The sequence below is a fragment of the Centropristis striata genome, chromosome 9 (assembly GCF_030273125.1).
Source record: "Centropristis striata isolate RG_2023a ecotype Rhode Island chromosome 9, C.striata_1.0, whole genome shotgun sequence".
NCBI classification, from domain to species: Eukaryota; Metazoa; Chordata; class Actinopteri; order Perciformes; family Serranidae; genus Centropristis; species Centropristis striata.
The window spans coordinates 39,040,169-39,067,400 of record NC_081525.1 but is presented as its reverse complement, the minus strand read 5'-3'; the positions used below and the strand labels follow the sequence as shown (position 1 = coordinate 39,067,400).

The 27,232-nt window shown below is 35.1% G+C and overlaps 2 protein-coding genes across 2 annotated transcripts; one reads left to right on the top strand and one right to left on the bottom strand.

Annotated features, from left to right (window-relative positions):
• Nucleotides 1-410: 410 nt before the first annotated feature.
• On the bottom strand, nt 411-5,013 carry micos13 (mitochondrial contact site and cristae organizing system subunit 13). Its single transcript, XM_059342035.1, has 4 exons — nt 4,832-5,013; nt 3,580-3,736; nt 1,774-1,831; nt 411-937 (listed from the first exon to the last, which is right to left on the bottom strand). Exons 1-4 carry the CDS (start codon nt 4,858-4,860, stop codon nt 840-842), a joined length of 342 nt encoding a protein of 113 aa, XP_059198018.1. The 5' UTR covers nt 4,861-5,013; the 3' UTR covers nt 411-839.
• Nucleotides 5,014-9,834: 4,821 nt separating this feature from the next.
• Nucleotides 9,835-20,882, top strand: hsd11b1la (hydroxysteroid (11-beta) dehydrogenase 1-like a). Its single transcript, XM_059342019.1, has 6 exons — nt 9,835-10,385; nt 15,607-15,737; nt 16,575-16,778; nt 17,641-17,734; nt 18,305-18,470; nt 20,652-20,882. Exons 1-6 carry the CDS (start codon nt 10,301-10,303, stop codon nt 20,833-20,835), a joined length of 864 nt encoding a protein of 287 aa, XP_059198002.1. The 5' UTR covers nt 9,835-10,300; the 3' UTR covers nt 20,836-20,882.
• The last annotated feature ends 6,350 nt before the right edge of the window (nt 20,883-27,232 follow it).

Here is a 27,232-nt window from a genome sequence, read left to right as displayed (position 1 = left end):
CCACAAAATGACCAAAAAAGACGCAAAATTACCAAAAAGACACAAAATGACAAAAAAAAGACACAAAATGACCCAAAAAAAGACACAAAATGACCAAAAAACAAACAAAATGACCTAAAAAAGGAAACAAAATGACCAAAAAGACACAAATTGACCACAAAATGATCAAAAAAGACACAAAATGACCCAAAAAAGAAACAAAATGACCCAAAAAGTCGCAAATGGACCACAAAATTATCAAAAAGACAGAGCTGACTTCCAAATTGATTTGGCGACCCCCAGAAATCATCTTGCGACCCCAATTGGGGTCCCGACCCCAAGGTTGAGAATAGCTGCTTTAGACACACTGACATAAACAACATGCAGTATATACTTAATGAAAGACTCAATAAAACAAACTAAAGACTGGACATGTTTTAAGATTTATGTTTTATGTAATCACAAATAGTGAAACTGCATATATACACAACAGACATTCTCTTCATAACATTATTTGGATGGCTTGAGAACAAAGGGGAGAGATATTGTGGATTAGATCCAGACTTAATGTACACACAATGTGAAAGAACAGCTTTTTTTAAAGTATATTTTGCCTTCTATCATTATGGACACTACAACTCCCAACCAATGCTACTATCACTTAGAGATCCACAGTACACATTGACTGCACTTGTCTCTTTTTTCATCCACTTTCTGTGTAACTGTTTGCATTCTTGTTGGGTTTTTCTTCTCTCCTGGCAGGGGGCAACACGTTTTGAAGAAATAATGTCTTGTGTTTGTCAAGTGCAAAAACTCAAAAAGATTGATAAATGTCAGGTTGTCCAGAGAGATATTATTGTTTACTTGGTGAGGTCTTTTAAGTACTGCAAACCCTGATTTGTGTAGCCTGTGGCTTTTGTTGGAGCCTCTGAAAGAGCTGAAATGACCTGCCGCACCCCTGCAAAACAATACAAATCAATAGTTAGGCACCGAAAATACATAGAAAACATTCAAGGTGTTAATCACTAGAGGAATAACCTAGCTACAATTGATCAAAGCACCAATGAAATGCTAAAAATATCACTGCATTTAACAAGTGAGTAAACACAAACAAAATTTAAAATCTGGCACAAAACACAAAGTGAGGATATTCCTATGTATGCACTCTCTTAACCCTTTGATGCATAACATGGGTCAAAAATGACCCGCATTCATTTCCTCCATGTTATTTAATGCTGCTGTGTGTTTCTGTGCTCTATCTTTTGATATCAACTTATTATATGATTGAATATTCCAAGTATTCTTTAAATATCTTGCTTTTGATTAAAAACGGATCATTTTTTCCATTTTGCCTCTCATACTTTATGAAGAAAAAAAGGTTTTGTATTATTACATAGCTAACTATTTGGCTAAGTAGCTTGCTAAGCTAACTACTTAGCCAAGAAGTTAGCTAAGCAGTTAGCTTAGGAAGCTACTTAGCCAAGAAGTTGGCTAACAAGTTAGCTTAGCAAGCTACTAAGCTAAAAAATGGATATGGGTAATTTTTGACCCATGTGCATTTGAAGGAGTAGTGACAGAAAAAGGGATTTTCTTAAAAAATGAATAAAGGAAAACATAAAATTAGGCTGTATGAGGATCAAAAACAAACTAATTGAGGAAAACCTGGAATACTGCATGATGAAAATAATTTATTGCAAAGATATAGAACATAAAAACTCTGTCGGGTCACTTTAGACCCATGTTGTGCATCAAAGGGTTAAAATAAAAGGAACAAGCTTTTCATTCAGTTCTTACCAGAGTTCCACGACTGAACAGGAGAGAACTCAACCGTAGGCATGGTTGGAAGCTGAGCCTGAGGAAAGAGGGGGTCAGTTGGTTTAAAACAGTACAATGCTTTGTATTTATGTACATTGTACTGCATTTATATTAAATATTGTAACGCTTCAAAACCAGTACAAAGAGATAATGAGAGAAATGTTAAGGACACCATTTTGTCTGAAGACTTTTTACCTATAATACTACTGTAGAAAGAATATACAGACTATATTGACTATTTTAGGTTAAACTAAATAACGTTTATTAGCTTCTCTCAAGACACAACTGTGCAAATGAAATGTACTGTACTTATCAAATGGAAAAGGCCATTCCACGCAATATTGTGTTCTTTATAATCCAGCAAAGGAAAAAAGTCTGTGTGTTCAGATTATAATTGGTACACTGCATCTTTTCATACTGAAATAGGCAGGTTCATTATTTAAGAAGGAGGAAGTGAAATTTGCCCTGTGTGTGATCAGGGAGAAATGGGAATAACTTTGGATTTTAGTGTAGTTTAAATTTCAATATATTGTAGAGTAGAGTGAGATGCAGGATATGAACTTCTCACATCATCTGAAATGGTTGTTTAAAAAACACAGACTAATTTTGGCAGTAGAACTTCCAATGGACTCTTTGTTATTTTTATTAGATGTGTTTCCTGACCACCTGTTTACCACAGAACAATGTTATATATTACACATTTTGTTGATGATTGCAAGAAAAATGATTACTATAAATTGGATGAAGAAGAACCCCCCATGATCACTCAGTGGTTACAGAAAGTAAAACATGTCTACATGATGGAATATATGACAATTACAGCTAAAAGTCCCTGTTTTTATGAGAAGGTGGGCCCCAGTTACAGACTATATTGCTTAAGACTCTTATACACTATTATTATCTAAATTAGCCCCTTTTGTTTATTTATTTATTATTATTTTTTGGAATACAGAACCAGATAAAATATGTGTAATACCCTTTACAGTGCCATTTGTGTGACAGATGAGACCCAATCTCAAGATGTTTTGATTTGTTTTCCTTTGTGATGTTAATTGTCTGTAAATGTGCATAAAGGTAATAAAGTAAAAAAAAAAAAAAAAAGACAGATTAAAAATGACTAATGATGTTGCCTTTAAATCATTTGGACTGATTTGTTGCCAGCACAGGTGGAAGCTCTTCACGTTTCTACTATATATACAGTATTTCTGTCTTGTAAATGAGATGACGGGACACTAAATACTTATAATAATTGTCATTGTCAGGGGTGTGTATGACATTTATCTATGTGTCTATAGTAGGTCAAGGACTATAACAAAGATACAGTACAGACCAAAAGTTTGGACACACCTTCTCATTCAATGCGTTTTCTTTATTTTCATGACTATTTACATTGTAGATTCTCACTGAAGGCATCAAAACTATGAATGAACACATATGGAATTATGTACTTAACAAAAAAGTGTGAAATAACTGAAAACATGTCTTGTATTTTAGATTCCTCAAAGTAACCACCCTTTGCTTACTAGAATATAAGACATGTTTTCAGTTATTTCACACTTTTTTGTTAAGTACATAATTCCACATGTGTTCATTAATAGTTTTGATGAACCTACAATGTAAATAGTCATGAAAATAAAGGAAACGCATTGAATGAGAAGGTGTGTCCAAACTTTTGGCCTGTACTGTAGATACATGTGTTTGTCATATTTTCCTTCCTTCTGTTGTTTTATCCTACTAGCCCGTATTGAGGGATCGTAATGCTCAGATCCTGCATCATATCTGTACCTCTAGGCCAAAGTATTTCATCCACTCCTCTATGGCGGGGGGTACTGCAGCCTTGGCCTTCTTCAGAGCCTCTGAGCCCTGGTCACTGCTCCCCAACAGACCAGAGTCACAGGCGACATAGAGAGCTCCTCCTGCAATAGTCACCTTGGTGGCCAGTCTGAAAAACCAAAGAACAGAGGCTGTCAGGCTATAATCCAACATTACCAGCCTCTCTATCCAGTTAAAACATCGCAGACTGCTTGAAAACACGCTTAAGTGACTTTAGTATCCTTTAACGCAAAGTGTATCAGTCGGTTAGCTAGATAGCAATGTTAGTTAGCTATTTATAAAACATTAGATAGATAGATAGATAGAGAGATAGAGAGATAGATAGATAGATTACTTTATTCATCCCCGAAGGGAAATTCGGTTGTCACAGCAGTCCGGTATTCAAGTACAATAAAATACAATAGAATAAAATACTGAGGTAGCATAAATAAAAACAACAATAGAAAAAAACAGAATAGAACAAGGACACTTAAGAAGTTAAGAAAAGAACATCATCAGTTGGTAGGATGGTTGGCAGATGATGGTAATAATTAAACTGGTGATATGATGGCAACAATGCTATAGTGACTAGACGGTATATAATAATAATAATAGTACAGTATATAATATATATATATATATATATATATAATATAATATGTAATAGTAGATAATAAACAATATAAAAGTAAAATGAAAAAATATAAATAGAGTAATTACAAGTAAAGTAATATAATATATAATAATAATAATAATAATAATAATAATAAATAAGGCCTGTAAGGCCGGTATAATAATAATAGTAGTATATTACAGTATATAGTAATAATAGTAATAATGGCAGCAACAGTATATATAATAATAATAATAGTAATAATATTAATAACATAGCAAAGTGTCGTGCATAGATTTAGTGCAAAGGTTTAGTGCATCTCAGTAGTGTATAGATAGATATAGATAACGTTCACATACGAACACAACTGGTGGAAGTAACGCCAAAGTCCAAATACATTGTAAATGTATGAAAAAAGACAATTAATTAAGTCAACTAACTAACTAACTAGTGACCCATTAAACGCAGTGGTTGAAGATGACAGCTGTGTAGCTTTCAGGTGGACTGACAGCTAGCTTAGCATCCGTTTGCTAACTGGCTAATAGAGCAGCTAGCACCTACAGCAGCAGTAACGTCAAGGAAAATACGGGTGAAATTAAATTAAACACTAACTTCACAACGGGCAAAATCCTTGCCGCCATGGTCCAAAGCGGTGTGGTTTTCTTCAAAGCCCTGCTAAATGTAGAAAGGGTTTAAAAAGAAGACTTTGTGGTTAGCTGGTTAGCTCTACTGAAGGACAAGCATACAACCCTGGTGAGCCCATAGACTGTATGTGCTGTTCACACCGGATGTATCAATAAAGTTTTCTTTTCAAAAGCTAACGCTCATTTCGCAGCCGCAGATTCGTTCATTTCCGCTCTATTTTTTTTTTTCTAGCGATGTTAATCACAAGTTCAACGCCTAAAAACAGTTATTTTATGAAGTATTTTTTCTTTTATAAAAACAGAGAGAATATGTTATTTGTGTATGAGAAGCAGGCCGGGTCTAATGGTCAAATATGTTGCACTATTACTGTATATATATGTCTATGCCATAGACTGTATGTGCTGTTCACAACGGTTGTATCAATAAAGTTTTCTTTTCAAAAGCTAACGCTCATTTCGCAGCCGCAGATTCGTTCATCTCCGCTCTATTTTTTTTAGCGATGTTAATCACAACTTCAACGCCTAAAAACAGTTATTTTATTAAGTATTTTTTCTTTTATAAAAACAGATAGAATATGTTATTTGTGTATGAGAAGCAGGCCGGGTCTAATGGTCAAATATGTTGCACTATTACTGTAGTAATATATACTGTTGTCACTTTTAGAAGCCAACTAAAGACATTTTTATTTGTTCAGGCTTTTGATTAATTGTTTCGGGACTGCTATGGTTGTTTAAATTGCTGTTGTTTTGGTCTTTTAAAACTTGTATGTACATTTTTATGTTATGTGTATGATTTTTATGTGAAGCACTTTGTGACTTCTGTCTGTGAAAGGTGCTATATAAATAAAGTTTACTTACTTACTTACTTACTATGTTGAGATATCTTAAAAATGGAGCTTTAACCCTTTGATGCACAACATGGGTCTAAAGTGACCCGACTGAGTATTTATTTTCTATATATTTACAATAAATTAATTTCATCATTCAGTATTCCAGGGTTTCCTCAATCAACCTGTTTTTGATCATCATACATTCTAATTTTTTGTTTTCATTTCTTACTTTTTCAATAAAAACTCTTTTTGTATCACCACACTTGTAATGCACAACATGGGTAAAAAATGACCAATATAATCCATTTTCAATGTTATTTCATGTATGGCTGAGTGTTTCTAATATACATCTTTGAAATTAATGTATTTTATCATTTATTAGTCCAAGTATTCAGTATAAGTACAGTACAAATTATTAGTATTATTATTTCTATTATTATTATTGTTATTATTATAGTATTAGGTCATTTAATTTTAAATCAAATTTGGATGAATGAGTCATTTTTGACCCATGTGTGTAAACTAGATGTAATAATACAAAAACTGTTTTTCTTCAAAAAGTATGAAAGGAAAAATGGATATAATGATCTGTTGTAATAAAAAAAGATATTCAAATAATACTTGGACTATTCAATCATAAAATAAATTGATTTTGACCCTTGTTGTGGATTAGGATGGTTGCCCATATGTTGTGCATCAAAGGGTTAAGGAAACATTTGTTTTTTTTAACACAGCAAGGAAGGAAGGCTGGCAAAAGCATGGGAAGAGGGTAAAATAGTTTTTTTTGTCATAAAGCCAATGAAATAAACGTTTAAAGCATTCTTAACTGTAGGGCTGAGAACTGATTAATTGACTTATTTTTATAGAAAATAAAGGAATTACAGCAAACTATCTGAGTGAGTTTGTAGATAAAGTATAACTCTGGGTCCTATGAGTTGCTTTGAAAATTATATTATAAAAGCAAAACATTAGATGATAAAAGTACAGCTTATTAAAGACTGTGTTATAAGAAGAACAGTTATAAGAAGAATTTTCTCATGTTGACAAAAAAACGTAATAATATGAGGAAGGATGGACTGAATGAAAATTAATTTGTAAGGTCTATTCAACTTATCAAATTACTTTGAAAGGAGTATTCAAGTGTTGATTGGAAACTATTTGTAGAGGACAATGGGATCAACCAGATATTGGCAGATCTCTTTTTGCAGTGGCACTATTCAAAAGGGGAAGGAATGTCTTTGCACATTTACAGGATGGAGGATTCAGGAAGCAAGTAGGTTGACCAGTTACATACAGATGGGATTTACATTTCCTGTTGAAGAAACAATACAGTAGTTCTCTCTGTACTCTGTTCTCTTGTTCTGTAAGGGTGATGAATCTTTTTAGAATGTCTGATCACATTAACAATAAATGAATGTCATACTTTTATTTTGATTTGATTTGATTTGATTTGATTTAAGTTTATTTCGAATATGAAAACAAATAATAATAAATAAAAAAAAGAGTCAGACAAAACATTTAACATGACAGAATACATATTCGAAAAGGAGTGAGAAGAAATAAAACTTATAAACTCCCACCCCCTCTCCTTAAATATGACAAGTTAACATCCTTGTCTAAACATGTCTTGTATTACAAAAACATAAATATAATTTACCTATACAGCGAAATTATACATACATACATACATACACGCGCCCACATTTGGATACATACACAAACACACGCACACATACATATGAAAGGAGAAGAATCAACAACACAAGGAAAAGAAACAACAACACAAGGAAAAGAACAACAACACAAGGAAAAGAAACAACAACACAAGGAAAAGAAACAACAACACAAGGAAAAGAAACAACAACACAAGGAAAAGAACAACAACACAAGGAAAAGAAACAACAACACAAGGAAAAGAAACAACAACACAAGGAAAAGAAACAACAACACAAGGAAAAGAAACAACAACACAAGGAAAAGAACAACAACACAAGGAAAAGAAACAACAACACAAGGAAAAGAACAACAACACAAGGAAAAGAAACAACAACACAAGGAAAAGAAACAACAACACAAGGAAAAGAAACAACAACACAAGGAAAAGAACAACAACACAAGGAAAAGAACAACACCACAAGGAAAAGAAACAACAACACAAGGAAAAGAACAACAACACAAGGAAAAGAACAACAACACAAGGGAAAAACAACAACAACACAAGGAAAAGAAACAACACAAGGAAAAGAAACAACACAAGGAAAAGAACAACAACACAAGGAAAAGAACAACAACACAAGGAAAAGAACAACACAAAATGACGACCAGTGTAAAAAGATCAAAATAAATAAACACAGTATCCTCATAACAAATAACAAATGTCATGATGGGCAAACTTCTCTTCTTTAAAACTATTTATGTAGCAAAGTCTCACAAGTGCTATCTAGACTTGTTCAACAAGGTAATTAATTAATTTGTCTTGCGTAGGTTTCATGGTAAATGAGGAGGACAGAGGGGTATTCCAGAAAGCGGGTTATGTGAAAACTCTGAGCTTGTTAACCCTGAGATGAGGGAAACTCTGAGGTTATCCGTTCCAGAAAGAGAGGTAACTTAAACTCTGGGTCCGTTACTGCGGTGACGTACTCTGTGAACATAACCTGCTCGCTGCAGGTTTACTATAAAAACCCCAGAGTTTCTACCTGTCTCCTCCCACACGAAGAAAGCGGTTAGATATGGATTGCCCCTTTCTTAGAAATCCGATCGACATCCAGGCCGTTTTGATTAGAAATGTTTTACGTCGCGAAAGAATCTTCCGACCCAGGTTAGACGTTTTATCATTTCCAGAGGATTTTCTTTTCGAACGCTACCGCTTTTCATCAAACAGTATCATTTATCTCAATAACCTTCTCCGCCCATATATCACCAACCTCACACACCGCGGACGAGCACTCACATTAAATAACTTCAATAGATATAAAATATAAATGTGTTTCGATGTGTATAAAGTGTTAATCTACTAAGTGGAGTATTAAGTGAGAGGACGTTGAAAAACAACATTTTGTTAGGGGTTTAAATTACTATTTGAAGTAGCCACTGAATTAATATTTACTTTGTTTAATAGCCTAAGTCAATTTAAAAAAATAAAATAAAAATCTAAGTGAGGTGCAATCATAGCCTAGCAAAATATGTCTTACCTTTTTGAATAATGTTTTTATGTTTCATTTTTAACTGCCTCCAAGTCCTCCTTTCTCCTGTTGGATTGCACCTAAATGAAAATTAGATTTAATTCCTACTTATGATCATAACTATAGGCAATGCTACGATCTTACGGTTAAATGTTACGTCAGTGTTACATTCAAACTTACGCGTTGACTCGGGCAGCATTTTTCTCCCATGCAGTCTCTCTCTCCTTCGCTGCTGCAGCCGTGTTACTTTTTCGGCGAAATATGTGCTCATACTCGCCGTAGGACTGCATGAGTATCTCCAACTCTACCGCGGTGAAATAGGTCGATCTTTGTTTTTTTTCCGTTGTCATGGTGACTCGTGGAATCGGGGCTCCATTGATGATGGCTTTTTATAGTGGTTGTGCACGCGCGTAACCCGAGGCTGACATACTCAGAGATGATTGAACTAACTCAGATCAGCTGTTCTGGAACCGGATACCCAGAGTTTCCCATCTCAGGGTAAGTCATCTCAGAGTTCAGGGATAGACTCAGAGGTTGTTGAACCTGCTTTCTGGAATACCCCCCAGGACAGATAAGCAACTGGTTTATATGAGCAGTCAGGTTGAGGAGTATCTGGTAAGATACTAGATATCAGGTTATCAATATAAAAGGTGCAGAAAATGCATTTCACAATATAAAAATCATGTGAAAAGTCATGTAGTTCTCAACCTTTTTGAGTCGCGACCCCAAATTTAACATGCATGTTTAATAGAAAAAAATTTACGAGATTAAAGTGGCAAATCTACGAGAAAAAAAATTGCAGATTTATGAGATTTAAAGTGGTGAATCTGTGAGAAAAAAGTTGCTTTTTTCACACTTTTTTCTCATAAATCTGCAACTTTTTTCGCACAGATTTGCCACTTTAAATCTCTTAAATCTGCGACTTTTTTCTTGTAGGTTTGCCACTTTAATCTAGTAAATTTGCAACTTTTTTCTCGAAATATTACCTGACTTTAACTACCAAATATAGTTCTTTACCTGATAAAGGGTTAAGACTTTTGCACAGTACTGTATATGAAGATTTTTTTAAAATATAAAAGGAGGGCTGAACCTTTTCGAGTGGATCAAGCAGTAGATTTTACCCAAAGCGACATGCGTTTGAGAGTTAATTCAACCATAGACTGTATAAAATAGAATACAACACACGGAAGTTGACAGGAAGTTGTCCTCTCTGTGGTCCCGCCCTCAGCCTGGCCAGATTCCAGTTCCCTTAGTTCAATAATAAAAGTCTTATCTGAAGTACACTCCCCCTTTACACATGGCAGGGTGATTACATAAAAGGCAGCTCTTGCCTCATTTTCCTAGAGCAAGGCATTTGTAGAGACTGTAGTTGTAGAAGTCTGGGCTCTCTTTGGTGCTAAAAACCTAAAAAAAGAAGTTTACAAAATGGGAACTTTCACAAAAATCCTATTTGCTAGTGTATGTGTTGCTTTCCTAGCTGTCAAGTGGACTGCACCCAGTTTTAATGCAGGTAAGAAAGCTGCAGTATATAAAGTGGATTTATCTAAATAAGCTAATTGCTTTAAATGCTTCAAAGTAAATCTACTTGTGTGTTTTGTAGAAGTATTATATTTAAACTTCAGGAAAATGAATGGTAAGCTTTCTATAGAACGCAAAATGCATTTCTGGTGTTTTTTAATATGTTTTATACTCCTTCCAGATCTATGTTTTGTTGATCTTCAATCTATTTTATTGGTTGAAGAACTAACAAATGCTGCAAAGAAAGGGCTTTAATGCTTGAACACAAATGTTGCCCTTTATGACAGAGCCACTGACACACCCGGTGCTGTACTTTGTCCAGAAAAAGGAAAGAAGGAATGCAAGGAATTTCCCTAATCCTCAATATAATATTGGACAAAAAGTATAGTATTTATAAACGTTCTTACTAAAAATGTTCAATATTATTTGATTACTAAGCCTACATACAGCTAATTTATTTAAATGTTTTAAAAATTACTAGCATATGACGACCAATCAGAAGCTTTCACTGTATCTCTTTACTGATAAGCAGCCATTTATGAAGTCTATGACAATAATATCATATATATAATCAAAAGAACAATATTGCATTGATTTAGGACTGTAATATGTCACACAAAACAGAATTGTGATTATAAATAATTATAAAAAATTATTCGTTTTAGTTTCTAAAATGCAATTCATCTTTAATAAGCAATCACTTTGGTAACACTTTACAATAACCATCTAAGTGATGTTTATAGATGGTTTTTAAACCAATTATTATTAACCATTTACAAAATTCTATACATATTTAATCTTTAAATGTTTTCAAGCAATTTCTTAAAGGCATAAGAATCATTTTGAAATCATTTAAATACTTAATATGGTGTTAAAAATGTTATAACGAGTGTAAAGCTATTAATAAACTAATAATTATGTTTGTTTATGGTAAAGTAATCTATTTGGCATTTATAAATTATAGTTCAACATTATTACATTTTCTATTCACCATTCTAAATGGCCTATATACGGTTTATAAATGATGATTAAACATTAATAAACTATCTGTTTACCATTTATAAATGGTCTATTTACCATCTATAAATGATGGTTATTGTAAAGTGTTACCATCACTTTTTATTTCACATCATGGTCTACAGCAGGGATGGGCAACTGGAGGCCCGGGGGCCGCATAAGGCCCTCACCATCACTTGAAGTGGCCCTCAGTACAACTATCTTATGAGTGCAGTGTAAAAATGCACAAAATTACTTCTTGCAATTAATGTTGGTCTGCTGTTCTTGCACTGAAAAAAAAAAGAAATCACAGTTTTTTATTTGCTTCAAACCTTTTGTATTCCTATTTATACTGTTATACATGCACCCTTTATCAGGCAAAGAACTATATTTGGTAGTTAGAGTCAGGTAATATTTCGAGAAAAAAGTTGCAAATTTACTAGATTAAAGTGGCAAACCTACAAGAAAAAAGTCTCAGATTTAAGAGATTTAAAGTGGCAAATCTGCGTGAAAAAAGTAGCAGATTTACGAGAAAAAAGTGTGAAAAAAGCAACTTTTTTCTCCCAGATTCACCATTTTAAATCTCATAAATCTGCAAAAAATGTTCTCGTAGATTTGCCACTTTAGTCTCGTAAACTTTTTTCTCAAAATATTATTTTTGTATGTTTTTTTTTACACATTCTGGCTGTATGTAATATCCTCCAATATTCCCTAGGGTTGAAATTTGGAATTTGCAAGTATTTCAATGAGTGTCCTATTAAGTGTTAAAGTGGTGAATCTGGGAGAAAAAATTGCTTTTTTCCCACTTTTTTCTCATAAATCGGAAAAAAAATCTGATCAGATTTGCCACTTCAAATCTCTTAAATCTGCGACTTTTTTTCTTGTAGATTCGCCACTTTAATCTAGTAAATTTGCAACTTTTTTCTACCTACCAAATATCTGACTTATGTCTGCAATATGAAGCCTGTAGACCAGGGATGGGCAACTTAAATGCTGCAGGGGGCCACAATTTTTCATGTTCACTACCACAGGGCCACATATAGGACCGTGCACTAAACCAGATATGATGAAACTGCAATTTTAAATATGTTTACAGTGCAGTAACTTAACATATTTCATGCTCAAATGCATGTATAACAGTATAAATAGGAATACAAGAGGTTTGAAGCAAATAAAAAACTGTGATTTCTTTTTTTTTCAGACCACATAATGGGACCGCCTCAACTACAACGTCCACATTTGAATATATGGTGCATGTAAACTCATCATGTAGCTGCTGGAGTGACTGACTGGATGCTTCCTGCTCTGCATTGCTCAAAAATATCTGCGTATAATAATGATGAGGATTAAAGTTTAAAGCTCCCCTGAGGAAATTTAGGAAAGGAAGCCCAAACTGAGCGAGTAATTGGTGATAATCTGACATGCTTTCCGCTTGTGACTGAGGCCGAACCAGAGAGAGAACGTAGCATTGATCCATGCTGAGAGGAGCCAGTGTACAGGCAACTTTCTGCAAGTAATGAAATTATATGGTTTTAGTCAATGGGCTAGTGTGTAGGAATTTTTCAACAATTGCAACATTATACCAATTTAGGAATACGAAACATTTGATTTCAACAACTTTTTTTTTAACCTTTTTAAGATAAAGTTATGTTACTGCCAATGTGGAAATGCATTAACCGTTTATCAGGCAAAGAACTATATTTGGTAACTTCAGGTAATATTTCGAGAAAAAAGTTGCAAATTTACTAGATTAAAGTGGCAAATCTAGAAGAAAAAGAGTCGCAGATTTAAGAGATTTAAAGTGGCAAATCTGTGCAAAAAAAGTTGCAGATTTACAAGAAAAAAGTGGGAAAAAAGCAACTTTTTTCTCCCAGATTCACCACTTTAAATCTCATAAATCTGCAAAAAAATTTCTCGTAGATTTGCCACTTTAGTCTCGTAAACTTTTTTCTCAAAATATTATTTTTGTATGTTTTTTTTTCACATTCTGGCAGTATCTAATATCCTCCAATATTCCCTAGGGTTGAAATTTGGAATTTGCAAGTATTTTGCAGATTTAAGAGATTTAAAGTGGCAAATCTGTGCGAAAAAAGTTGCAGATTTACAAGAAAAAAGTGGGAAAAAAAGCAACTTTTTTCTCCCAGATTCACCACTTTAACCCTTAATAGGACACTCATTGAAATACTTGCAAATTCCAAATTTCAACCCTAGAGAATATTGGAGGATATTACATACAGCCAGAATGTGGAAAAAAAAACATACGAAAATAATATTCTGAGAAAAAAGTTTACGAGATTAAAGTGGCAAATCTACGAGAAAAAAATGCGCAGATTTATGAGATTTAAAGTGGTGAATCTGGGAGAAAAAAAGTTGCTTTTTCCCACTTTTTTCGCACAGATTTGACACTTTAATCTAGTAAATTTGCAACTTTTTTCTCGTAATATTACCTGAAGTTACCAAATATAGTTGTTTGCCTGATAAAGGGTTAAACCTGCATTCTTAATAATGGCCAGCAGGGGGTGACTCCACTGGTCGCAAAAAGAAGTCAGATTACATAGGAGTCTATGAGAAAACCACCGTACTTCTCACTTGATGCAAGATCAGTAAACATTTTCCTAATAAGTTTATTGTCTCATTTACTAGATTCAAGTCTTGTTTATTTCATTGTGATGTTCATTTTATTCATTCATTCATTCATTCATTCATTCATTCATTCGTTCATTCTCCTTCACCGCTTATCCGCTTAACCCTCTTGCTGTGAGGCAAGAGTGCTAACCGCTGTAGCCCCATGTTCATTTTAAAGGACTGATAACATTAAATATATCATTCCTAGAAACAAGAGAAGATAATATTTCAAAAATGTACACACTACACATTTACTACTACAGACTTCTGTTTCTACAGACATACAAAGGACGTTTCCTGAAAGTAGCACTTTGCTCCCAGACATAAACAGTGTGGTTTAGATTATTCAATAAACTTGATATCTGATTTAACCATTAGATTGTGGCTATATGTCCAAGAGTCCAATGAGCAATGTATCTGTATCTAAGTGTCAACGTAAACAACCTGTCAGGGACTTTGGTTGGTTTATCTTAATCCCTCGAGCAGTTGGGAACATATTTTATCTGAGATAACAGCATTTTGTGCACGTCCATTGCAGAAATCAATTTGTAAATTGTGGAATATTTGGGGGTCATATAGGCATTTACAAATTATGCTGAGATTTTTTTTCCTCCGTTTATTAGAGCAGCTATTCTCAACCTTGGGGTCGGGACCCCAGTTGGGGTCGCAAGATGATTTCTGGGGGTCGGCAAATCATTTTGGAAGTCAGCTCTGTGTTAAAGTGTTCATGTGTTTTAGTCTTTTTGGTAATTTTGTGTCTTTTTTTTGGTCATTTTGTGTCTTTTTTATCATTTTGTGGTCAATTTGTGTCCTTTTTTTTGTCATTTTGTGTCTTTTTTATCATTTTGTGGTCAATTTGTGTCTTTTTTGCTCATTTTTTGTCGTTTTTTAAGTAATTTTTTGTCTTTTTTGGTCATATGGTGTCTTTTTTTGGTCATTTTGTGTCTTTTTTTTAAATTTTGTTTACTTTTTTTGGTCCTTTTTTGTATTTTTTGGCCTTTTTTTGTCTTTTTTGGGTAATTTTGTGTCTTTTTTGGTAATTTTGCATCTTTTTTTGGTCATTTTGTGTCTTTTTTGCTCATTTTTTGTCGTTTTTTAAGTACTTTTTTGGTCATATGGTGTCTTTTTTTGGTCATTTTGTGTCTTTTTTTGGAATTTTGTTTACTTTTTTTGGTCCTTTTTTGTATTTTTTTGCCTTTTTTTGTCTTTTTTGGGTAATTTTGTGTCTTTTTTGGTAATTTTGCGTCTTTTTTTGGTCATTTTGTGTCTTTTTTGCTCAATTTGTGTCTTTGAAGTCTGGACCAGTCTCATTTCCCTTGAACCTTTTTTATATTCTGACAGATTTTGCTTCCAGCCATGTTGGATCCGTAAGAAAACTACAAGTTTCCGTCTGCCGAGTAGTACGCGTCATCGTCTTGCCGTCCCTCCCCGCTCTGTGATTGGATCCTAAAACAGGAATAAGAAACCTCCCTGGTTTCCAGACCCTTTCGCAGTTCGAAATGAAATCGAGCGTGCAAGGCAGTCTGGGTAAACCCAGGCTAGTGGCCACAGCACATTTAAGTAGGTTTTTGTGTGTTTCATGTATTTTTCAGAGTCTCTCAGAGGAGCCAGGGTATTGGTGACTGGTGCCAGTACGGGTATCGGTGAACAAATGGCTTATCACTACGCCCGCTTCGGTGCTCAGATAGTAATTACAGCAAGAAGGGAGAAAGTGTTGCAGCAGGTCAGTGAACTTAAAAATAAATAACTGTATGAACCAATAAGTGCTTATCATTCTTTTCTGAGTCCATCAGATGAGAAATGCCGGGCTTACACCAAACGATTTCCCCAGTCCCAGACTACAAACTGAAAGTCTTTAGTAAATCTAGGAGTTTTACTGGATTCACGGCGCTCCCGTCATCTCCATGGTTACGTGTAAGGTACACTGTAAAAAATGTTTGTAGAAATAACAGTAAAACTCTGTCAAATACATCAGAAATAGGGCGTAAAATTAAAAATTGTACATCACCGTATTAGACACCATTAATTACCGTAAATCAAAGAATAGCACAAACCTTTTACTTTTTCTGTCATAAACTGGAAGAAACACACAGTTTTGCTGTAAAAATATAACATTTTCATGCAAAATTTATGGAGAAATACCATGATGTGTGAATGAATGACACAATAACCCTAAAAATAACAGGATTATTCAGTCTAAATTAGTTTTTGCTGATATTTACATTTAAATTTAGAATTGACAATCCACTCACTGTATTTTTTACGGTGAAATTCTGGCAACCACAGCTGCCGGTATTTTTCCGTAAATTAAACAGATTATGTTTTACAGTGTAGTAATCTGTTTCATATCATATCATGTCTTTAGATGTGAGCAGGTGTGAGCTGAGAGTCTTGCAGGAATCTTTCCAAATCTTTTCAAAGTCTTCTGGTGTATAGGTAGCATAAGACATATTCTGGACAGATAGCATTCTTGGTGTGCCTGCATGAAGCAACAACTGTTTTTTTTTTTTGCTCTTTTTTTGCAACTGAATTGGCTCCATTCTCTGATCGTTGCTTAAAGGTTGCAGATAAGTGCCTGAGTCTGGGAGCCCAGAAAGCGCTCTATGTAGCAGCAGACATGGCGAGCGAGTCAGACGCCGACAACGCCGTTGACTTTGCTCTGGAGAAGCTCGGAGGCTTGGATTATCTGGTTCTCAACCACATCGGCCCGACTCCCTTCAGCATGTGGGACGGAGATGTGGAGCACACCAAGTGGCTGATGAAGGTAGTGCAGCTTTTTGCTAGTCCGTCACATACTTTTCCTTTTTATTCATGGTCTGTCCTCTACGGAAGCGCATTGCATTCACTGGATAAAAAAAAAATTGACACCTTATCTCATAATTACGAGATCTTTTCTCGTAATTATGAGATCCTGATCTCGTAATTATGAGATGAGGATCTCATAATTACGAAATCAAACCGAGAGTACCCCTTACGGGGGACAGCGTGAGATGCATGCACAATACAGACGAACAGTGTCTGCTAAGAAGCACCAATCCTAACAGGTAACATATCAAAATGACGGGGAGAAACTCAGCTAAAAGCCGTTATCAAGCATTGCCACCCAAACGAAACATAGTTCAATCCCGACTAAATTATATGGGCATGTAACAAAAACACGAAAATGGGGCATGTTAACTTTAGTGCTTCTGCTACTTTCACCACTTCAACCAAACCACACAAAGAACAGTCTGAACAGTCCTAACAACTTGAGATGCCTGCACAGTGTTGACATACTAATATTAATACCATCCTCATTTTTACGAAACATCAGTATTTCCCAGTGTCTCAAACCGAGAAGGTAGTAGTAGCAGATTAACTGCGATAGCGCCATCATTGCCACTGAGAGAGGATTTACAGACGTTTCCTTTTTCTTTATCTTACGAGGATCTTGTAATTATGAGATCAGGATCTCGTAATTACGAGAAAAGGTGTCTATTTTTTTTTTTTTATCCAGTGAATGCAATGCGCTTCCGTAGTACTCCAACTGCTCTAACAGAGTATATACTGCTGTATGCATACAACCATCATAACTTAGCGTCCTGATCTGTGACCCTCTGGCTCTCTGGTATTTGCGCTTCCCAAAGGTTAATTTCTTCAGCTACATTCAGATGGCTTGGAAAGCTTTGCCCTCCCTTGAGCAAAACAAAGGATCCCTGGTGGTTGTTTCATCGCTTTTAGGTATGTTTGCCATATCATTTTTAAACATTTAAATAAATAAAAAAACATTGAAACTTATATGCATACAGTGCAGACCAAAAGTTTGGACACACCTTCTCATTCAATGTGTTTTTCTTTATTTTCATGACTATTTACATTGTAGATTCTCACTGAATGCATCAAAACTATGAATGAACACATATGGAATTATGTACTTAACAAAAAAAGTGTGAAATAACTGAAAACATGTCTTGTATTTTAGATTTTTAGAGATGCAAAAGAAAAAGGCAAATTTGTGTCTCTGTAAGCTGAAAATGTGTCTATTTTTTTTTTTTTTTAAATAAGAAATATCATAAACATAAATGCCATAAACGCCCATTGTAACTTTTATGTCACATCACAGATCTTTGACATTTAGGGGTCATATTTAAAAAAAAAAAAAAAATCTGAAATGTGTTCTATGTAGTCCACTTACACACACTGATGACTGATCAAGAAGATCTCCAACCAGATGTGTTGTTTAATATGTTTTACATCTAAAATGCATTAAAAAGCCTGACTGTAATAGATGTATGGATGGATGTTTCACAGGTAGAATGCAGACTCCCTTCGTTGCACCATATGCCTCAACAAAATTTGCCTTGAATGGTTTCTTTGGGTCCCTTCAGCATGAGCTGGTTATGAAGAAGAGCAATGTGTCCATCTCTATATGTACACTGGGGCTCATTGATACTGAATCAGCTATGGACAAAGTCAGGTAAGTCAAGAGAGCAGTCAGTGTTATTAAGGCTACGTTTACACGAGGACGGTCTGAACAGAAGACGCAAAAGTGGCGTCGCGTCTTCACTTTTTATTCCTCGTTTAGACGAGCGTTTTCGGGAGGAAATCTGCTGCACACGGTGACGCAAAAGTGTGTGAAATGTGATTGTATGCAGCCAGGCGGCATCACTTAAAGCCATAAGAGCATCTTTGGGCATGCAGAAGTTTTCACGCCACACATTTTCATCAGCTACTCCTTCCACAAAGTTCTCCTCCATCACTAGATCTCCCAGGTCTCGTTCACAGCCGTCTGGCTCCTCCCACCAATCGCTGCATCCAGAATGTGATGGAGGTAATTCCAGATCCTTCTCTGTTCACTAATACTATCTGTACATATCCTGGACATTTGGTGGAAAGACTCCTGTAAGTTTATTAGAGCTGCCAGAGCAGCTTGAAGGTCCCACCATGGAAATAATCCCACGTTTCTTTATTTCCTGTCCTGGAGCATGTATGTGACGTAAACACATACGTGACGTGAGCAGATCAGATCAGAGTTTTGTGTCGGAAACACTTTACAATATCCATCATTTATAAATGGTAAACTGATAGTTATTAATGTTTAATCATCATTTATAAACCGTATATAGGCCATTTAGAATGGTAAATACATAAGTTATTAATGTTTAACTAACTAAATAATTTATAAATGGTATATTAATGTAAGTTTATAGTTACTTTCCCATTAAAAAACAATTGAATTATAATTAATAGTTAATTAATAGTTTTATTTGCACTCATTTTAACATTTTTAACACCATATTAAGTATTTTAATGATTTTGAAATGATTAATAAACCTTTGAGAAATTGGTTGAAAATATTTAAAGATTAAATATGTATAGCACTTTGAAAATGTTTAATAATTGGTCTATAAACCATCTATAAACACTACTTAGTTGGTTATTGTAAAGTGTTACCTTTGTGTCTTGTCAGTGTAGACGACACGCTACGGAGGAGAGGATTTAACTTTTCCACTTTGGAAGGTGGTTTCAGATTTTTGCGTTTTTAAGCCCCAAAAACGCCGTCACCGTCTAAACGAAAGGCACTTCCGATAAAATATTTTGTCGTTTTTACCCGCGAGCGTCCTGGTGTAAACGGGGCATCAGTGTTTTTATCTTGTTTTTAGACACACCTTTTTTGCAGTGTGATTTCTGCATTGGATTTTATATCATTGCAGAAAATAAGCTCTGTGGCAAACACACGTTTCTGATGTTTACACGTTTTGTTCTGCTGGATAATCTCCATAAATGAACACCACTTTTATGGTGTTAGCGTTAATGCAGCTGACAGAAGTGAAATGCTAACGTTATCCTTTAGCGAACTGCACCACGGTCGCTTGGAAAATACCCCAACGGGAATATCTTTGGGAGATTTGACCCTTTAAACTTTGGTTTTTACTCATTTTGTCTTACTCAAAATGCCTGTTAGATTGCAACCGCATTTCCTTTGTCATGTTTTTCAATTCCATCATAACGCACAACTTCAATTTTATTATTAAAAACGCCGTCACTGTCTAAACCATGGGTCTCAAACTCGCGGGCCAATTGCGGCCCTCCTGACAATATTTTGTGGCCCCCACCTTGATATGAAAGTTTAATGTGAGTTTTATATGAATGGCACTTTACCATCTTGTGTGTGGAAGGTCCCTTTAATTACTTTTTTTGGTAATTTTGTGTCTTTTTTGGTCATTTTGTTTCTTTTCTTAAGTAATTTAGTTTTTTCTGTCATTTTGTGTCTTTTTTTGGGTCATTTTGTGTCTTTTTTTTGGTAATTCTGTGTACTTTTTTGTAATTTTGTGTCTTTTTTGTAATTTTGTGTCTTTTTTTAAAGTAATTTTTTGTCTTTTTTTGTAATTTTGTGTCTTTTTTAAGTAATTTATTTTTTTTTCTGTCATTTTGTGTCTTTTTTTTTGTAATTTTGTGTCTTTTTTTGGTCATTTTGATACTGCCTCCAGTGGCCCCCAGGTAATTTGAGTTTGAGACCCCTGGTCTAAACGAAAGGCACTTCAGAGAAAATATTTTGTCCTTTTTACCTGCGAGCGTCCTGGTGTAAACGGGCCTAAGTGTCTGGTGGTAAGATCAGTAGCCAGAGTGTAATCATCAGCTTGTTTCTTGGTCCTAGGGGGATCACTGATGTCCCAGCCTACCCGGCAACAGACACAGCCCTGAACATCATCATGACAGGAGCCACCAGGCAGCCGGAGCTCTTCTACCCCTGGTTCACCTACTATGTGTCTCTGAGCAAAGACTTGTTCCCTTACATCTCAAACTATATCATCCAGAACTCCTACAGCCGCATTCCATGAAATAAAGGTTCACTCTGTAAATATAAACTCCTCAAAAACAGTTTGGACACGTTGTTTCTGTCAATTATTTCTTCCCTTTAACCCATTGACGCCTAAAACGCCTGTGAAATCTCTGGGTGATTTTAAAATAAGCCCCTAAAACCTGAAGTTTTTCTGGAAATTCAACAGAAGTGTCAACGCTTCCTACTAAATAATAGATTTTTCAGCCTCTGTAGCAGATAGAAATGAAATTCAAAAAGTATTTGAGAGCTTATACAAATACTACAAAACGACGTATCCGCTTTCCAGGCTTCAATGGGTTAATAATGCTAATTGGTGTTATTATTATCATCGCACCAATATATTATTATTGGTGCGCTATTATCAGAGCCAGCCCAAGCCTCCATGGGGCCCTGAGCAAAATTCAATTTCGGGGCCCTCTATTTCTGCCGATAATATTGATTGTTGATCATTCACACACCTACTACATTATATATATATTATATATTTACATTATGCTATTGTCAGCCTGATGTCTTCACACATTTAAGGGGGTGTCCCAGTTAATTACATAAATAATATTAAACTTAAATTAAGCTTTAACCCTTAATAGGACACTCATTGAAATACATGCAAATTCCAAATTTCAACCCTAGAAAATGTTGGAGGATATTACATACTGCCAGAATGTGTAAAAAAAAACATACGAGAATAATATTTTGAGAAGAAAGTTTACGAGATTAAAGTGGCAAATCCACGAGAAAAAAGTGGTGAATCTGGGAGAAAAAAGTAGCTTTTTTCCCACTTTTTTCACGTAAATCTGCAACTTTTTTCGCGCAGATTTGCCACTTTAGATCTCTTAAATCTGCAATTTTTTTCTTGTAGATTTGCCACTTTAATCCAGTAAATTTGCAAATTTTTTCTCGAAATATTACCTGAAGTTACCAAATATAGTTCTTTGCCTGATAAAGGGTTAAACTTGACCAAAATGTTTAATCAACGTATCTGTGGTTCGCAGAAATATACAATGTCAACAATTTTTCATTGTGGTCCAAAAGGACAACCTTAAAATTAAATTCCATTCCATTCCATTCGAAAACATTTTTTTAATTTTGTAATTAAAACATTCAGTCATACACACCTATAGGAACCAAGGACATATTCATTACTATGATGGTTGAAAATGAGACATGAATCTGAATGGAATAGTACTTTTAATGTCCACATGAGGGCAGTAGTGCCAAAGTAGTAAAGTCAGATTCCAGTGAAGTAAAAATCCTGAGCAGCAGACTCTCATATATTTGTTTTTCAATGTCGTGAATTAGTTTTAAATAAATAAATAAATAGAATATCTTAAATAGTGATATATTTGGCTGACAGAATAACTGGGAACTCTGAGTGTTCACGGATTGAATCATCTGATGTTTCTTTTTTTTTTAAAACCCCATCACCATATCAATCCTAACCCTCCCTCCTTTTCCTGTCTTCTCTGTTCTCCACCCTTGGGTTCCTCTCCATCTCCATTCTTCTCTATTTCACTCAGTTCCGTCTTTCCAAAAGCTGGCCACAGTAGGCGTTGCAGACTTCCTACAGAGCAGGACTTTCTCAGTGGGTTCCTTTGTGTCTTTGTTCATCATCCCCCAAAAGCACCGCAGGCTTCCTGTGAAGCTGTTGGCTCAATCCATCCTGGTGGTCTCTTCTTCATTGTAATACACCCTAGAGGTTGTACCCTGCTGATAAAGCGGTTTTCTACTGTATACCCAGAGTGAGTTGTCATTGTCAAAAACAAATGCTGAGTGCGATTTGAAAAAGTTGGGAAACAAAATGAAGGGCACTTTCACCAAGATGCATAACGAAAAGCCAACTTGTATTTTTTGGCCTAAAACAGTGATTTAAGTTGGTAAAACTTGGAAATATAAATTATTGACATTTAGGGCAATAATGTAAGTTAGCACAACAAAGGAAGCCAGTTGTCTGCTCAAAAACAAGTTGCTGAGTTGTTGTTACTTATATCTTTAAGTTGGGGTTCACAACAAGGGACAATAGTTCTGATAACTCTTATTTCTTTGTTTTGAAATGCAGGAAAGCAGTGAAATTCGGTCATTAGCGAAAGCTAGCGGCTAACTGATGCTAGCGGCTAACTGATGCTAGCGGCGCTGTAATAACTCTTATTTCTTTGTTGTGAAAAGAGGTGAAATTTGGTCGTTAGTGAAAGCTAGCGGCTAACTGATGCTAGCGGCCAACTGACGCTAGCGGCTAACTGATGCTAGCAGCTAACTGATGCTAGCGTCGCCGCTTGTTACAGCAACAAGAGTAGCCATTAGCGTATCAATGCTAACTCAAAATTGTGGTGGCAACATTAGCTGACATTTCATAGCGGCGTTACAATCGTGCCAATTCAGCACATTGCAGAAGTTAGCAGAAGTAAGGATTAAAAGTTATTACAATGTAAAATTATAAGTTAGTACAATTTACAGTTGAGTTGACAAAAATCTGAATTCAGAGTTGAGCAAACTCAAAAAATAAAACTTAAAATATTTAGTTTAATTGTCCAACTTAAAATTATACCGAAGTTTGTTGCCTTGAAATTTTGAGTTCACCCAACTTTTCTTTTGTTGCAGTGTAGAGTAAATGGCGTTGAATCTTTCATATAAAAGTTTTTTTTGCACTTCACTTTGTGGTCTTTCGACTTATATGACTGATGGGAGGGAGTCATTGCTTTACATGTTCTCTTTGTCCTTATCTTGGCTCTCTTGATGATTTGAGAGGATTGTGAAGATGGTATAATCCCTTTTGCAAATGCCGTGGAAAGAAAAATCTCTGCTCGCTCCTTCTGTCTTTCTCTGTCACACACACAAATATGGTGGGGCCTCCCGGGGAGGAGAGCAGCCATGGCCTGGGAGAACAGCCAGAAACACCTGCAACAGATTAGTGTTCCTAATGCTAGGTAATAAATCCTCTCACCCTTCTCCAGCATCTCCATCTCCACCAAGCATGGATCTTATAGGCTGAGGAGCATCCACCCACAACACAAAGTACAGTATCAAACACTGAAACCTTGCTGCATCCTTGCATGTATTCACTTTGTTATTCACAGTTATTATTCACACAAAAATTACATAACATTAAGCAAAAAAGGACTCAAATTGACCAAAAAAGACACAAAATGACTAAAAAAAAGACACAAATTGACCAAAAAAGACACAAATTGACCACAAAATTATCAAAAGAAGACACAAATTGACCACAAAATGATCAAAAAAAGGCACAAAATGACGAAAAAAAACACAAATAGACCACAAAATGATCAAAAAAAGGCACAAAATGACCAAAAAAGACACAAATTGACCACAAAATGATCAAAAAAAGACACAAAATGACCAAAAAAGACACAATTGACCACAAAATGATCAAAAAAAGGCACAATATGACCAAAAAAGACACAAATTGACCACAAAATGATCAAAAAAGACACAAAATGACCAAAAAAGACACAAATTGACCACAAAATGATCAAAAAAGGCACAAAATGACCAAAAAAGACACAAATTGACCACAAAATGATCAAAAAAGGCACAAAATGACCAAAAAAGACACAAATTGACCACAAAATGATCAAAAAAGACACAAAATTACCAAAAAAGACACAAATTGACCACAAAATGACCAAAAAAGACACAAATTGACCACAAAATGATCAAAAAAAGACACAAAATGACCAAAAAAGACACAAATTGACAACAAAATGATCAAAAAAAGACACAAAATGACGAAAAAAAACACAAAATGACCAAAAAAGACACAAAAATGACCAAAAAGACTAAAACACATTAACACATGAACACTTTAACACAGTGGAGACAGAGCTGATTTCCAAAATGATTTGGCGACCCCCAGAAATCATCTCGGGACCCCAATTGGGGTCCCGACCCCAAGGTTGAGAACAGCTGGTCTACACCACCAGCCCCTTGTGTCTTCTACAGACAAAAAATAATGTGGAAATTAAATGAATGTTTATTCATTAACATTTTATTTACAGTTGGTGTCAACCTGAAGTCATTGTCCAACTGAAATAAAAAAATGCAGTCCATAAATAAAACACTTTTTTTTTTTCACTGCCATGCATGCTGCATATAAAACCACACTACACTTACATAATATCCATCCTATTGGTTTAGCATCATGGAGTTTTTTTCCGCAGGGTTTTACACTGGGCTCTATATCAAGATCAAACATTTTCATTATGACTGCAAACAGCCAAGGCCAGGACCAAAGCTGAGGCTGCCTGCTTTACTGACTACACATAAAACTTGAAAGCTGGCAGACTGATTGGCCAATTGGACTCTTACTTACTTACAGAGGTTTGTAATGGAGGTTGAATTCTGCTTTAATGTCCGTGATACAGCATATTATTTAATCTCTATGTCGACCGATAAAGAAAGACTATCTGTATGTGCGCTACAGTAGTAAAATGAAACGACATGTAAAATAAGTCTATATAATAACCTTTTCCCAGATAGCACATGCTATGTCCTCGCTTTTATATTTGCGTTTGCTGATGCAGCAGAAACGTCATGTTTCAGACCATAAATAGTCACCTATCCATGGCAATAGTACAGTGAACCTCCACATTCATGCACCAGTCCCAATTTATGATTCTTTCCTGTCCTGCTTCTTTGAGCACAAAGGACACTGCTCCACAAATCTCCGTCCGGCTTCATCCATCACTTGCTTTGAGCATTGCAGAAAGAGCGGCCTTGATGTACACACACATGCTTCATGTCATGCATGTTCGCAGGCTTGTGTGTGCATTAAGTGCATATGTGTGTGTCACATTTATCACCCGCTGGCTCAGGACTGGGTGACCAACTGGTGAGAATGGGACTCAGGAGCCTCCTGTGTGAAGGTACCATATTATTTCTGTATTTCAGTGCAAATGTGACACAGGGAGACTTTTTCTATTCCTGGAAAGAAGATGAAACAAGCAATTGAAAGTACTAAAATGAACTTTACATGCAAAATGCACAATGCACATTTTAATTGTAAATTCCAACATGGTCTCACAGGAATCCGTGAAATAGCCACAGATTTCGCTTAACTCAAAATCCGTGGAATAGACACGGAATCACTCAAATTTCCGTGAAACTGACACGGATTTCGCTACAATACGAGTTAATGACAGTCATATCCCGTGGCTATTCCAACATACAAAGTGATTATGTACATTCACTGAGTGAAGATTTAGAAAATAAATCATATATTTCTCGCTAGAAATGTGATCAAAATCCATTTTATGCATAACTAAGTCAAAATATAAATTTTTTCACTAAAAATGAGAGAACTGTCCGCCATGTTTTTTGTTCTGACCGCCGGAACCTTGAAAGTCACGTGACTTGGAACAAACCAATAGGAAAAAAAATCAATGGGATGGCCACGGGGTATGACTGTCCGGGTATGATTTTTTGTTAAATTGTTCTTACCTAGCTCTCGGTAATTTTAGGGAAAATAAACTCGCCAACTTTTTCAACATACTGTACATCAGTTTGGTGAAAGAAGTAGAGCTCTCACTTCAGTAAAAGTACTAATACCACACTGTGAAATTACTCCACTACAAATAAAAGTCCTGCATTCAAAACTTACTGAAGTAAAAGTACAAAAATATCAGCATCAAAATGTACTTAAAGTATCAAAAGCAAAAGTACTTGTTGGGCAGATATTCAAAATATATTATTGGATTATTATTATTATTTATGCATTTATGAATACAGCATTTCAATATAGGACTAATTTTATTTATTCAATATACTGTTAATGTGCTTTAATTTATAAAAACAAACCAACCTGTGTGATAACTTTAAATGAATCATGTTTAGCTTCTAGCTGAATATAGTGGAGTAAAAAGCACAATATTTGCCTCTTAAATGTAGTGGAGTAGAAGTATAAAGTTTCATAAATACTCAAGTAAAGTACAAGTACCTCAAAATTGTACTTAAGTACAGTACTTGAGTAAATGTACTTAGTTACATTCCACCACTGACTGCAGCATATACACTGTAAAACCCAACTTATTGTTTCAATTTAAATATTTGAGTGTCAATGCTGCAAAATAATTTTATGTCAAGACAACAAAGGCAAAGGAGTAACTTCAAATGAATCCTGCTTTGACTCAATAGTTTAGGTTAAAATGATATTTTGCACAAATCTTGTTGTATTGAAAAGGAACATTTTGTTATAATAACAAACAAGCAACAATGGGTTTTACAGTGTAGCAGTGAGGAATAAAGCTAAGTGTTACTGTAGTAACTTGAAAACAAAACATAATGAAACAATCATGAACATGTCTTGTTTCATGCAACTAGGCTAGTATAAAGGAATCCCATTCATATTAGCATTTATTGTCTATGACCTTAAAATCAAA